The 14,347-nt window shown below is 38.4% G+C and overlaps 1 protein-coding gene across 3 annotated transcripts in view; it reads left to right on the top strand.

The window, feature by feature from the left end:
• atp9b (ATPase phospholipid transporting 9B) overlaps nt 1-14,347 on the top strand; it is a 321,211-nt gene that overhangs the window by 66,851 nt on the left and 240,013 nt on the right. For all 3 annotated transcript variants that reach the window (XM_059972582.1, XM_059972575.1, XM_059972567.1), the window contains exon 3: nt 9,314-9,464. In XM_059972582.1, coding sequence (XP_059828565.1) covers nt 9,314-9,464 — 151 coding nt within the window. The remainder of the gene's footprint in view (nt 1-9,313; nt 9,465-14,347) is intronic.

Genomic DNA, 14,347 nt, shown 5'->3' with positions numbered 1-14,347 from the left:
GAATGCCTAAGAGAGGGCTTTTTAGAGCAGTTTGTCATCGAGCCTACCAGGGAATCAGCTATACTGGATTGGGTGTTATGTAATGAACCAGAGGCAATTGGGGAGCTTAAGGTTAAAGAACCCATAGGAACCAGTGATCACAATATGGTAGGGAGAAAGTAAAGTCTGATGTAGCTGTATTTCAGTGGAGTAAGGGAAATTACAGTGGTATGAGAGAAGAGTTGGCCAAAGTAAATTGGAAGGAGCTGCTGGCAGGGATGTCCAAAGAAAGAGCATACAACAATGCAAAAATTACTGGGAAGATAGAGGATTTGGGAAGCTTTTAAAATCCTATAGAGGTCAACTTAAAAAAAAAGATTAGAAGGGAAAAGATGAAATATGAAAGCAAGCTAGCAAATAATATCAAAGTGGATAGGAAAAGTTTTTTAAAGTATGTTAAAAATGAGAGAGGACAAAGAACTGCTAGAAAATGAGGCAGGAGAAATAATAACGGGGTACAAAGAGATGGTTGATGAACTAAAAGTATTTTGCATCAGTCTTCACTGTGGAAGACACTAGCAGAATGCCTGATGTTGTAGTGTGTGAAGGAAGAGAAGTGGGTGCACTTACTATTGTAAGAAAGAAGGTGCTCAAAAAGCTAAAAGACATGAAGGTACATATGTCACCTGGACCATATAAACTGCACCTGAGGTTTCTGAAAGGGGTGGCATTAGAAATGATCTTTCAAAAATCATTGGACTCTGGGATGGTGCCAGAGGACTGGAAAATTGCAAATACTACTCCACTCTTTAAGAAAGGAGGAAGGCAGCAGAAAGGAAATTATAGACCAGTTAGCCTGACCTCAGTGGTTGGGAAGATGTTAGAGTCAATTGTTAAGGATGAGGTGATGGAGTACTTAATGACACAAGACAAGATAGTACAAAGTCAGCATGGTTTCCTTCAGGGGAAATACCACCTGACGAACCTGTGGAATTCTTTGAGGAGATTACAAGTAGGATAAAGGGCATGTAGTGGATCTATATTTGAACTTTCAGAAGGCCTTTGACAAAGTGCCACACATGAGGCTGCTTACCAAGTTAAGAGCCCATGGTATTACAGGGAAGTGACTAACATGGATAGAGCATTGGCTAATTGGTAGGACACAGCGAATGAGAGTAAAAGGATCCTTTTCTGGTTGGTTGCCAGTGACTAGTGGTGTTCTGCGGGGGTCGGAGTTGGGACCACTTCATTTTATGCTGTATATAAATGATTTAGATGATGGAATAGATGCCTTTGTTGCCAAGTTTGCAGATGATATGAAGATTGGTGGAGGGGGAGGTAGTGTTGGAAACAGGCTGTAAAAGGATTTAGACAGATTAGGAGAATGGGTAAAAAAAAAGTGGCAAATGAAATACAGTGCTGGAAAATGCATGGTCTTGCAGTTTGGTAGTAGAAATAAATGTGCAAACTATTTTCTAAGCGGGAAGAAAATCCACAAATCTGAGATGCAGTGGGACTTGGAAGTCCTTGTGCAGAGCACCCTAAAGGTTAATTTGCAGATCGAGTTGGTGGTGAGGAAGGCAAATGCTATGTTAGCATTCAATTGTAGAATACAAGAGCAAGGATGTGATGCTGAGGCTTTATAAGGCACTGGTGAGGCCTCACCTTGAGTATTGTGAACAGTTTTGGGCCCCTCATCTTAGAAAAGATGTGCTGACATTGGCGAGAGTCCAGAGGAGATTCACAAGGATGATTCCGGAGGATGATTCCAGAAATGAAAGGGTTATCATATGAAGAACATTTGATGGCTCTAGGTCTGTACTCGCTGGAATTCAGAGGTATGAGGGGGGATCTTATTGAAACCTTTTGAATGTTGAAAGGCCTATACAGAGTAGATGTGGAAAGGATTTTTCCCATGGTGGGAGAATCTAGGACAAGAGGGCACATTTTCAGGACAGAGGGGCATCTTTCCAAAACAGATGCTGAGAAATTTCTTTAGCCGAAGTGTGGTGAATTTGAGTAATTTGTTGCCATATACAGCTGTGAAGGCCAGGTTGTTGGGTATATTTAAGGTAGAGATTGATAGGTTCTTGATTGTACATGGCATCAAAGGTTACGGTGAGACGGCTGGGAACTGGGGTTGAGGAGGACAAAAAAGAAGGATCAGGCATGATTGAATGGTGGAGCAGACTCAGTAGGGCTAGTGGCCTAATTCTGCTCCTATGTCTTATGGTCTGTTACAAAAATTTTCACTGTACTTCAGTACCACTGACGATATGCTAATTCACCAGTTTAATTTTTCTCATTTATCTCTGCTGGTTGAGAGATACTGTTCAGTTTCTGATTGTCCTCCTGTTTGATGTTCCCAATATCATTTGTCTAGCATCGTTCCTCCATCAAGAGCTGCTGTGTTCCTCTAATTTTGGCCTCCTGCTCTGTATCCTTTGTTCCTAATTTGCTTTAACCAGCTATTGACCCCGCTCTCAACTGACTTGGCCCTAAACTGAATTCCTCTATTTGTCCAATTGAACATAGTCCTGGAAGCCTAGCTGTAATAAAATTTTTGTTGCATGTCACATTGTTTTCGTAAGATTCTGAATTTTGCAGAGGTTTCTGTCCATTAAAGTGCTTCAAAATCACAAGAAAATCTGCAGATGCTGCAAATCCAAAGTATCGCACACTTGTAGTGCTTTGCTGTTTTAATTTGAACTTTCATAATAGCTTACACAAGGAAATCTGCAGATGCTGGAAATTCAAACAACTCACACAAAATGCTGGTGGAACACAGCAGGCCAGGTAGCATCTATAGGAAGAAGCACTGTCGACGTTTCAGGCCGAGACCCTTCGCCCAAAACGTCGACAGTGCTTCTCCCTATAGATGCTACCTGGCCTGCTATGTTCCACCAGCATTTTGTGTGAGTTGTTTTCATAATAGCTTTTCTGGATTTCTGGATTTTTCATTTCAATTAGTTGTCTTTATTTTTATTGTAAATCTGCAAATCCTGTAAGGGTTAGGAAGGCTTTGCCTGACCATTTTAAAAATCAAATCAATTTGACATGCTAATAGCATTATTTTAATCTCATTTGCATTTTGCCATACATTAGTTACTATTCAGTACTGAAGTATCAGTGTTCTAATGTTCTGTAAAATTCAAATACTTGGAGAGTGTCTGACTTTTCGTTGCTGAACAGCTCAGAATATATATTTAGGTGGATGGAATTAAAAAGGTAAATTGTACTAGAAATGCTGTTTTCTAGTATGTTTTTGCACAGCATTATCTTGGTCATTACAGCTTCACAGAGGAATATCCTCAAGTTTTCTGATAAATTGGCTTTAGAAATGGGTTTGAAGTTGAGACCAGAAGTCCTGTGGGAAATATTTGAGTGGTGGTTTACAGGATGCTGCATGTTATTTGTGAGCCACTAAATGTTATTTAGTGAACAAATTGTTCTAGTAATATGCGAATAGAATGTTGGTGACATCCAGATTTCAGTGGTTTGCTGTATAGGTTTTGAAACCAAGTACTGTAGCTTTAATGCTTTGACTTTAAGCTGACATCACAGGCAAGCTAATTTTAGATGGTATTGCATGTATGTAGCGACAGTGCTGTTGTCATATATTGCAGCAATAGAGTTTATGTTGGGACCTGCTGCTATAAGTTACACTGAGAATGTAACAAAATTTCAGCGAGAAATGCCAGTTTTCAGACTTCCACATAATGTATTCTGATGCTGCCAGGAGGCATTCCAGAATGAATGAAGGCATGTGCTTGTAAATGATTAGAATTGTTTAATTTCTGGAGTACATTCTAATTGCTGAGCAATTGCAGAAAATTTGTTTTTAAACAAGAGATAATTCTAGAAACTGTGCTTTCTGTTCACATCTTCACACAGAATATGATCAATTTTCCACCTTGGCTAGTGATGTGAAGCTATGATTGCTTTCAGTTCAGCTATTTTTCTATTATCTGACTAATTATCCTTTTATGCTCCAAACCAAAAGCAAGTTTTGGGTATATTTGCATGAAAGTCTAGCATGGATGCAAAGCATTTTTTCCCCCTCTGAATTAGTTTTAAATTTGTTTGACAACTTTTGAATAAAGAGCTTGTTTTTTGTTTTAGCCCTTTTTTGAAATATATGATATGCTTACCCAAAAATCGACATTTGTGGATAGTGAAGAAGGTTGTCAAGATTCAACAGGATATAGGCCAGATGGGAAATATGGACAGAGAGATTGATGGAGTTTAATACAAGTGCATGTTCTCTCAGTTTCTTAGTCTCTGTCACATCTCCTCTCAGGATGAGGCTTTTCATTCCAGAAAAAAAGGAGATATCCTCCTTTTTTAAAGATAGGGGCTCCCCTTCCTCTACCATTAATGCTGTCCTCAACCTCATCTCTTTCATTTCTCTGCTCTTCCCCTAACCTCCCGGCATCTTAGCAAGGATAAGGTTCCTCTTGTCTTCACCTGCCACCCCATCAGCCTCTGCGTCCAGCACATAATTCTCTGGAACTTCTGCCATCTCCAAGGGATCCCACCACCAAGCGCATATTTCCCTCCCCCTCCTACTTTCTGCTTTCCTCAGGGATTGCTACCTACTTGTCTATTTTTCCCTCTCCACTGATCTTCCTTCTGGCACTTATTCTTGCACGCAGAACAAATGCTACATTTTCCCCTGCACCTACTCCCTCACTACCTTTCAGGGCCCCAAACGTTCCTTCCATGTGAAGTGACACTTCACCTGTGAGTCTGTTGGGATCAATACTGTGTCTGGTGTTCCTGGTTGTGGCCTCCTTTATATCTGTGAGCTCTGAAGTAGATTGGAAGACTGCTTTGTTGAGCACCCACGCTCCATCCACCTGAATAGGTGGGATCTCTCAGTACGAGGCCACTGTCAGGTTGCTGGAACAACACGTATTCTGTCTGGGTAGCCTCCAGCCTAACAGCATGAACATCGATTTCTTGAACTTCCAGTAATGCTTCCCAACAACCCCCCTACCCTCACCCCGTTTCCCTCTCTCACCTGATCTCCTTTCCTGCCCATCACCTCCCTCTGGTGCTTCTCCCTCCTTTTCTTTCTTCCCTGGTCTTTTGTTCTTTCCCATCAGATTCCCCCTCCACCTGCCCTGTACTTCCCAGCTCTTTACTTCATCCCTGCTCCTCCTCCTCCCGATTTCACTTAGTACCTTGTGCTTCTCTCCCTTCCCCCACCTTTTAAATCTTTTTTTCTCCAGCCCTACTGAGGGTCTTTGCCCAAAATGTCGACTGTACTTTTTCCCCCCCAGATGCTGCCTGGCCTGCTGAGTTCCTCTGGCATTTTGTGTGTTAAGTGTGACGTGTTGTACTTCGAGAACTTAAATATGGCAGTACTGATGCACAGAGTGATCTTGGGGTGCAAGTCCATAGCACTTTGAGAATGGCAACACAAATAGTGCAGTAAGGAAGATGTACAGCATATTTGGCTTCATCAAAACGGGGAAGTTACGTTGCAGCTGTATAAAACTTTGGCCAGGGCATATTAGGGGTGTGTATATTTCTGGCCACTTTATTACAACAAATGTGGATGCTTTGGAGCCTTAAACATATTTGTACTGCCCTTGCAATGTATTGCGTTACAAAGCTAGGCAGGAAGTTTTAACATCTTCTCAAAAATCACCTGAGCTGTAAGCTTTCATTAGGGTTTTAGTAAGAAGACTTCATGAAACTGCAGTAAGTTAAGTAAAACACACATTAATTGTCTGAATATACTGAATTACCAATTATTCTCAACTATCATCTATCAACTATGCCACGCACTAGATCAAGCTCATGGTGCAATGATAGCTTAATAGCGATGAAGGAAATATGTTTATCATTCATTCATTCATTCATGCATTTACTGCATGTTTACCAATATAAAGAAAGCTTAAGATTCACAGATGTTGTTGTTTCAAGGGCAACTAGAGAGTGGATGGAGATGGATGTCCTTCTACCATGCTTGCTCAAAGAGATCCAACAGAACCCGCGCAAGAAATGATATAAAAAAAACTTATGAACAGGAAATCATTGTACAAAATGAACTGCATAGACAACAAACAGCGCCTCCAGAGGGAGAACAATGTTATTTCAGTAGCATGCATGACAGGATGGTTTTCAAAATCTCAAGACTCTGTATATTTTTGAAATTAATAGTAATATTGAAATGCAATTGCTATTGTACTAAATTTATCTGTTAATTTATGCAAAGCAGGCACCCACAGTTTGAATCAGAAATGAGCAGGCAATTGGGAGTAAATATTAGTTAAATTCCATTAGCAGTAGGGTCTGAAATATGTTGCCTGGCTTAAGATGATGCTCAAGTAAGACAAGTGGGTTTGTTGACAGACAGGCGATGGAGCTCAACTTGCAACCTTCTGACTAGGAGGCTGGCACCCTACCAATTTGTGTTCAGGCTTTTTAGTTTATTAAATTTACTGTTGTAGAGAGGAATTTTGTGATAAATACACATCATTTTCTCAGTTGATTATTTTCCTGATATTGGTTTTCATGTACAGTACTTGATACAGATCATATCATATTGCCTATTGTAATTAAAATGAGGATTCCATGAGGTGTAATTTGCTGCTTTAGTACATTAGCACTCTAGTTTTCTCCACTGATGTTTATAGTGACTATATATATTCTGTGTCTAAATTGTGCTATATCCAAGGTTATTGTATATCAAAAGAACATTAAAGTAATGGGTTGCAGTCCTACAAAAACTATTCTCAAGCATGCTTCATTGAGCAATTAGAACCTAATACACTGAGGCGTTGCGGACGTAAAGAATTAATGACTTTATTCTTTATCTACAATGGAAAAATATTAAAGATACAGATGACAGAGCATTTAGTGACCTTTATGGCACATTTTTTTTGTAGTGTGTAGTTGTTGCAGTTCCTCTGCTTGAAGGAACAGGCTTTTGCCATGCTGCAAAAACAGTGTCAAACTCCTTATTTTTAAAGATGTCTTTGAATATTAAGAAGGTTATTATGCCTTTTTATTATAACTGCAAACAAGTTATTTTTTCATGCTTTATATTAAAAATTTATTTCATTCTTGAGTTAATGTTGATGTAAGCTATTTCTCTGACAATAGATGAAGTAAGAATGACAATATTTTAGAATGGATACTTCACTTGCAATTGGTTTCTGCAGTAGTGACCAATGACAGTTATTATAGTGGATCATTATAGGAATGAGCTGTTTGTAGTAATATGTGGGAGTGAATGAAAATTTTGTAAGATGTCTAATTTTTAAAAAGTGATAATAAAACAGGATGCAAAAAATGTAATGGGAAAATTTGATATTTTAGAAAATGGGAGGAATTTAAAATTCAGTAAATGCATGTTCAAGAGTAATTTTATGTGCACAATTTCAAACATTTTATAATTGCATGTTACTGGGAAAACTGAGTAAAATATTGGCATTGGTGTGTCAGACAAGTAAATGACAGAATCAGCTGATTAATTAGGACCTCAGTGTCTGGGAGAGGTTGTTGTTGGTTCATCATTGAAACTTGATGGAGAATTTAGTTTGTAGAAAGTTACCAATATTTTGAATCCTCTTCTCCAATAGATGTATCAAACTTGATATCTCTTCCATAAATTCATGGTGACTCTTTCAATCATATTAATATCTTCCAAATGCCTAGTTACTTCTTTCTCATTATGAATTCCAGTATTTTCTTTATCAGTGGTGTTGAACTGCTTGATACTGCAATGTCTGTCATGTTTGTACGAGACTGGGGAGAGGAGCATGATTGTATTTATTAGTTTACGTTACAGTCTGTGTACGTTACGTTGTGTTACGTTACAGTGCAATCTGTACCTATTTTATTGTTTCACCTCAGTGGTTAACTTGAAACTTTAAATACGAGCCTTGTCGTTGACAGTAGACATGAAGGAATTGCAGCACCTGTTAGTAACCTGGCTCTTTGCTGTATATGGTAGGAAAGTCAGAGAATGTTGAAAGCCTTTGATAAAATGGAATGGCTCGCATTTCCCCTCAAATTAGAATTAAAGATAAAATCCCCCTATGTTTATTAATGAATTTTGTTTTTTAGTGTGGGCTTAGACGGATTTGATCACCTTTAATATCACCGTTGGAATTGATAGACCAGCATGTTTGTTTGTTTATTCACTTATCTATCTATATATAATAGGCTCTTCTGACTCTTTGAGCTGCATTGCCAGCAACCCCTCCCCCAAAACAAACCCGATTTAATCCTAACCTAATTGTGAAATAATTTACAATGACCAATTAACCTACCCAGTTTGTCTTTGGAAACTGAAGCATTTCAGGGGAAGAATATAATGACTCCTTACAGAGGACACCAGGATTGAATTCCAGTGCCCCAAACTGTAACAACGTCACACTAACCACTCTGTTACCGGGGCCTCTATGACCCTGTTAATAGTCTTGTGTTCTTCTGTTAACGTTGGAAACTTCACTACTCTGACATCTGTCTTCTGTGTGTTACCAGCGTCTAACTGTATTGCTTAGCAAAATTATTCCTTTGGACTTTATAGGTGTATATGGTGAAGTCGATCAGTAGCATGAAAAAATACAATAGTTTATGCCCCTCCGTGGATGCCACCTGACTTGCTGAGTTCTTCCAGCATTTTGTATGTATTGCGACTGATTCCAGCATTTTCTGTTTTTACACCTCTGTTATATACATTGTCATTAAGTTAAATTAAATTCTTGTGGTGTACAATTCTGTCACAGGTTCTCTTGATCCAAGTACTACTTTCAGTGAGCTATATACCCTATTAGAGTATTTTACTCTAGTAGGAAACAATTGTGTTCATGAAATTGTAAGGGATCAGAATTTGTGTACAAAATTAAATAGCCATCTTGTTTGTTCATAAATGATAATTTAGCACTTCTATTTTGATGGTTTAGGAATTTCTTCCAGGAGGTTCCAACTTCATGGAGAATAGAATGACTGGACAATGTGCAAGAAACATTCTTATTGATATTTTTACAGCAATGCTTAACTCTTTCTCATTCTGGTTTTTATTGATTCATGAAAATTGCAGGCGGTATAAAATACCTGGAAAGTAAGTAGATATTTTGGAGAGCTTGGAGCATAAATAATTGGAATGTAGGACATTCCAATGAATCAGTCGTGTGCCTGCTTCACCATTCATGGCTGATCTTCCTCCTAAGTGCCATTTTATTGCACTATCCATGTAGCCAGTTGTAGGTGTTTAATCAAAAATTTGATAAATTCACCATGAAAGCAAATATATTGGAATTTACTTTTGATCATTGGAAAAGTAGTTGAACACTTAGGTTCTTGTATTTTTCAGTTGCTGTGACTGGCTTGCCAACATCTGTCAGAGAAAGCAACAGTTTAAAGCTCGCACAGTATGGCTGGGACATCCAGAGAAGTGCGAGGAAAAATATCCAAGGAACGCAATTAAAAACCAGAAGTACAACCTCTTTACATTTGTACCTGGGGTGAGTAAATGCATATTTTTAAAATTTCCCCTTTATAGAATTATAGAAGTTATGATGCAGAATTGGGGATTTCAATTCATTTGTTCTGTGCACCAATTATTTACCTTCAATTTGATTCATTAGTAATTACTATTACCTGACCAGAAGAAAAACTTGACCTACATAATGTTCTGTCAAGCTGAATAAACATTACCACCTGCATAATGTTTCAATAATATCTGCCAAATCAATTTCCAAAGGACTGAACTATGTCGAACCTTTGTTTTCCAATACAGATATGTAATGTTGCTGGATCTCTAGATCCCAAAGTTGTTGGTCAAGATGAAACAAGGCCTTAGCAGCAGATAACCCAAAGGTGATATAGTTCCATGGCCCTAATTTCTTAACAGGTTCTTGCTCAACCCACAGTTGGAGAGAGGAATTTCCCACTTATTTTTTTTTAAAATGTCTGAGACATTAAAAATCAACTTCAATAGCTATTTTTTAAAATAAAATTGTTCCTTGAAACCATATCAAATCAATCTGATCTGCCCTTTAAAGGTAGATAGGGAAATGGTTTCCTTTCATATTAGTGAATCCCTACAAGGCTGGACCTGTGGAGTCCAGCAGTGGAACATGTTGACAGATAGTGACATTAGCTTACCAATAAGTCCTGTACAAGTAGTGGATCTTTGCTAGGTTTCAGTCTTTAGCAGAATTGGCTGAAGACCAGAGGTTCTTGTTGATAGTATGATTTAGCTCAAAATTACTTATTTTTTCCTAGTCCTGTATATCGATTGTGTGAGCGCTTTTCTTGGCAAATGCAGTCTATCTTATTTAGAAGTGTATTAAGTATTTTTAAATGATTGCAATGAAAGATAAAGTTCAGATTGCTTCATGGGATCTTGACAAATCACTTAACATCATATTTGTGTTGACATCTTCAGGGATAAGCTAAGAACCTTGTACTATAGTGAATATTCCAGGCTGATTTGACAGTGACTGAATTTAAGCAAACAATTAAATGCTTACTGGTGCTTCCTTATCATTGTCAGCATATGACAAATAAATGAAAATTCCCTATTGTGGGAGATTCCTAAATTTACAAGTCACAGAATGCCATTGATAGAACAAATAGTTGAAAAGTAGTTTCTTCATTTATTACAAGTAACAGCCAATTTTGATTTCTGATAGCAAAACAGAGGTTCAAATGTCAGTGAATTTTATTATTAAAGTACATATATATCACAGTATATGACCCCAACATTAATTTTCTTGTGGGTATGCTCAATAAATCTATAGAATAATAACAGTAACAGAGACAATGTAAGACCTCCCAGCTAGGGGTTCAGTCAGAGTGCAGAATGCAACAAACTGTGTAAATACTAAAGAGGAAATGGTAATAAATAAGCAATAATATCAAGAACATAAGATAAAGAGTCCTTGAAAGTAGTGGGAGCATTGCAATGATGAGGCAAGTTAATTTGAGTGAAATTATCCCCTATTGGTTCAAGGGTCTGATGGTTGAAGGGTACAAACGGTTCCTGAATCTGGTGTGTGAGTCCCGAGGCTCTTGCACCATCTTCCTGATGGCAAAGTGAGAAGAGTGCATGACTTGGGTTGTGGGGGTCTGTGATGATGGATGCTGCTTTCCTGTGCCAGGGTTTCATGTAGATGTGCTTAATGGTTTGGAGAGGTTTACCTGTAATGGACTGCAACGTATCCACTACTTATTGTAGGATTTCCTGTATAAGGACATTGGTGTTTCCATACCAGGGTCCTTGCTGCAGCCGGTTAATATACTCTACACTATACAGCTATAGAAGTTTCTCAAAGTTTTAGATGTCATGCTGAATTTTTGTAAACTCTTAAGGAAGTAGAGGTGCTGCTGCTGTTTTTTCTTTTAATTGCACTTACGTGCTTGGGCTCAGGACAGGTCCTGTGAAATAATAACACCTATTTACTAACCCTCGCCACCTCTGATCCTCCAATGAGGACTGGCTCATGAACCTCTGATTTCTTTCTGAAGGCTATAATCAACTCCTTGGCCTTGCTGACATTGAGTAAGATTGTTGTTATTATGTCAGCACTCAGCAAGAGTTTCAGTCTCTCTCCTATATGCTAATCCATCACCACCTTTGTTTGGCCTACGGTAGTGGGGCCATCACCAAATTTGAATATGACATTGGAACTGTGCTTGGCCACACAGTCATAAGAATAAAGCAAGTAGAGCAGCGGACTAAGCACACAGCCTTGTGGTGCACCTGTGGTAATGGGGATTGTGGAGGAGATGTTGCCAATCCAAACTTACTGGGGTCTGCAAGTGAGAAAATCCATGATCCAATTGCACAAGGAGGTATTGAGACCAAGGTCTTGGAGCTTATTGATTAGTTTTGAGAGGATGAACTGTAGTTGATAGAGAGCATCCTGATCTATGCATCTTTGCTGTCTAGTTGTTCCAGGCTTTAGTGAAGAGCCAATGGCATCTGCTATGGACCTGTTACTCCGGCAGGTAATTGGAGTAGATCTAATTTGGTTCTCAGGCAGGTTGATATGTACCGGCCTCTCAAATACTTAATTACTGTGGATGTAATTGCTACTGGGAGATAGTCATTGAGGCAGGTCACTGGTATAATTGAGGCCTGTGTGGATACCCCACACTGCTGAAGTGAGAGGTTGAAGATCTCAGTGAACACACCAGCCAGTTAATCAGCACAGGTCTTTAGTACTTGGCCAGCTACTCCATCTGTTTTGGATGCTTTTTGTGGGTTCACTCACCTGAAGACTGCTTGCACGTCAGCTTCAGAGACTGAAATCATAGGAGTTCTTGATAGTTCCTCCGTGTTTTGATGGTCAAAGAGCATAGAAGGCATTGAGCTCACCTGGAAGTGAAGCCCTGCTGTCTCCTATGTCACTTGATGTAATTTTATAAGTGGTGATAGTATTCAAGTCCTGCTAACTGTTGAGCATCCTTCATTGATAACCAGACAAATAACTTGAGGGTGTGGTATGATTCTGAAGTTGAGGGACAAAATCCTTAACCTGCAATGATGATTTTAATATAATTTTATTGCAAAACAAAATTTAATGTGTTTTCCATTGAAGCTGGCCTGGTGGCAGTCCAACTTTTCCATGCTTACTCATCGTTACGTTGAACTCTATAGAAAGTATTGCATCAAAATTGGCTATTTTGTGCAGGTAGTAAATATGCAAATGTTTCACAAGTCTTTCTCCTGCCATTCCTCAATAGATTCAGCAGAAGACCTTCTGCATCATTAATATATAACAACCATTTTTTCCTTAGCCACACCACATGATAACAAATTTTCATGTAATTTTTTAACCCCGAGTTTTTAAAGAAAAAGCCCCTTTTGAATTTCCTGCTGTATTTATTAGCATTATTTTGAACCACCTTGAATACTTGGATCGCTCATGTTATCAAACCTTTTTGTAATCTTAGCACATCAGGTTCACCAAGGCACAATCCCAGGCTGCAGAGGAGGAGGCACTCATCTCTTGTCTTTCACGTCAATGCAAGAACAGTCCAGCAAATGTTATTCCCCAGTCTTCCTCTTGTATCCCTGCATTTTTTTTTGTTTCCTTCAATATCGTTTTAGCTTCCCAAATTGTTCAGTCTTTCTTACTGGATTTAACCTTTCAGATGCATAGCCATTGTGAGCTTTCTGCTTTTAGCTAGGAAGTGCTGTTAGCATCTAGAACAGGCATTAAAGCAGTAAGTTTGGAAATTAATTTAGAAGAAAAACCCGGCTGTGTGCAGTTTTTTGATGAGTATTGCTATAGGATGTAACACAAGCACACATTTAAGTTGTCGGCAAAGTTGAAAAAATAATTGCATGCTTTTATAGGGGGAGCGTCTCTGAAACATCAGGGAAACAATGGCAGCTTTTTGAGATTATCTCTGAAAATTATACTACCAACCTAAAACAGCATAGTACCTGTTAGGATGAAATCATAGTTAAAACTGAAAAGCCTGATATGTAGCCATATCAGTTTATTGTATTCATTTAAATCTTACTTTATTTTCACTAAAACAATAGAAACTGCTGTTGCAAAAGAAATTAGAATAGGAACTCAGTGGGGCAGGTGGTGGGAGTTCTAGCAGCATCTGTGGAGGAGAACAGTGTCAACATTTTGGGATGATATCCTTTATCTGGATGAAATGAAATATTCAAACTTGAAACATTGACTTTTTCCCTTCACAGATGTTGAATTCTTGCAGTAGCTTAATTTTTCTACTCCATATTTTAGCATGTACAGTCTCTTGTGTCACAAGAAAATATTACTCCTTAATGCCATACTTAACAGTAATATAGCCAACACCTTACATCCATCAGTGGATCAGATACCATATAAAAGAGGAAGGATTGCATTCTGTGAAATCCATTACTTTTATTATTACTTGACCAATATTTTAAGCAATAGCTAGATTGATGTTGATTCAAATGAGCACGAATTATTTCATATGGTCAATGACTAAAGACAAATTGCCAATATTTCAGTAGTCTGTTATGGCTGAGTTTTGTTTGTCTGGATCCAGAGCTTTGGATCATTTTCCATTGAATAGATCTTCTCAGCTTTACATATCATTCCTTACAGTAATTGATAAGTTATTAACCTTAAATAGTGAGCCAGAGTCTTCTGGCAAAAATATTGAGATGTTAGCGATACACATTTATTAATGTGTCAGTGACCAGCAAATTCTTTGGATAAACAAAGAAATCTGCTGGAAGGACTTAGTGGTTCAAGTAGTGTCTGTGGGAGGAAAAGATCAGTTGACATTTTGGTTTGAAACTATGGGGGCACCTTTGGGTGAAGACTTTTTTTCTTGAGTGGTGAATCTTCAGGATTTGGTCAATTTGTGCCCCTTCAGGATTTGGTCAATT

Source organism: Hypanus sabinus, chromosome 1, assembly GCF_030144855.1.
Source record: "Hypanus sabinus isolate sHypSab1 chromosome 1, sHypSab1.hap1, whole genome shotgun sequence".
NCBI lineage: Eukaryota > Metazoa > Chordata > Chondrichthyes > Myliobatiformes > Dasyatidae > Hypanus > Hypanus sabinus.
Note: the sequence above shows the minus strand (reverse complement) of the source record. Positions and strands in the feature narration are given on the sequence as shown.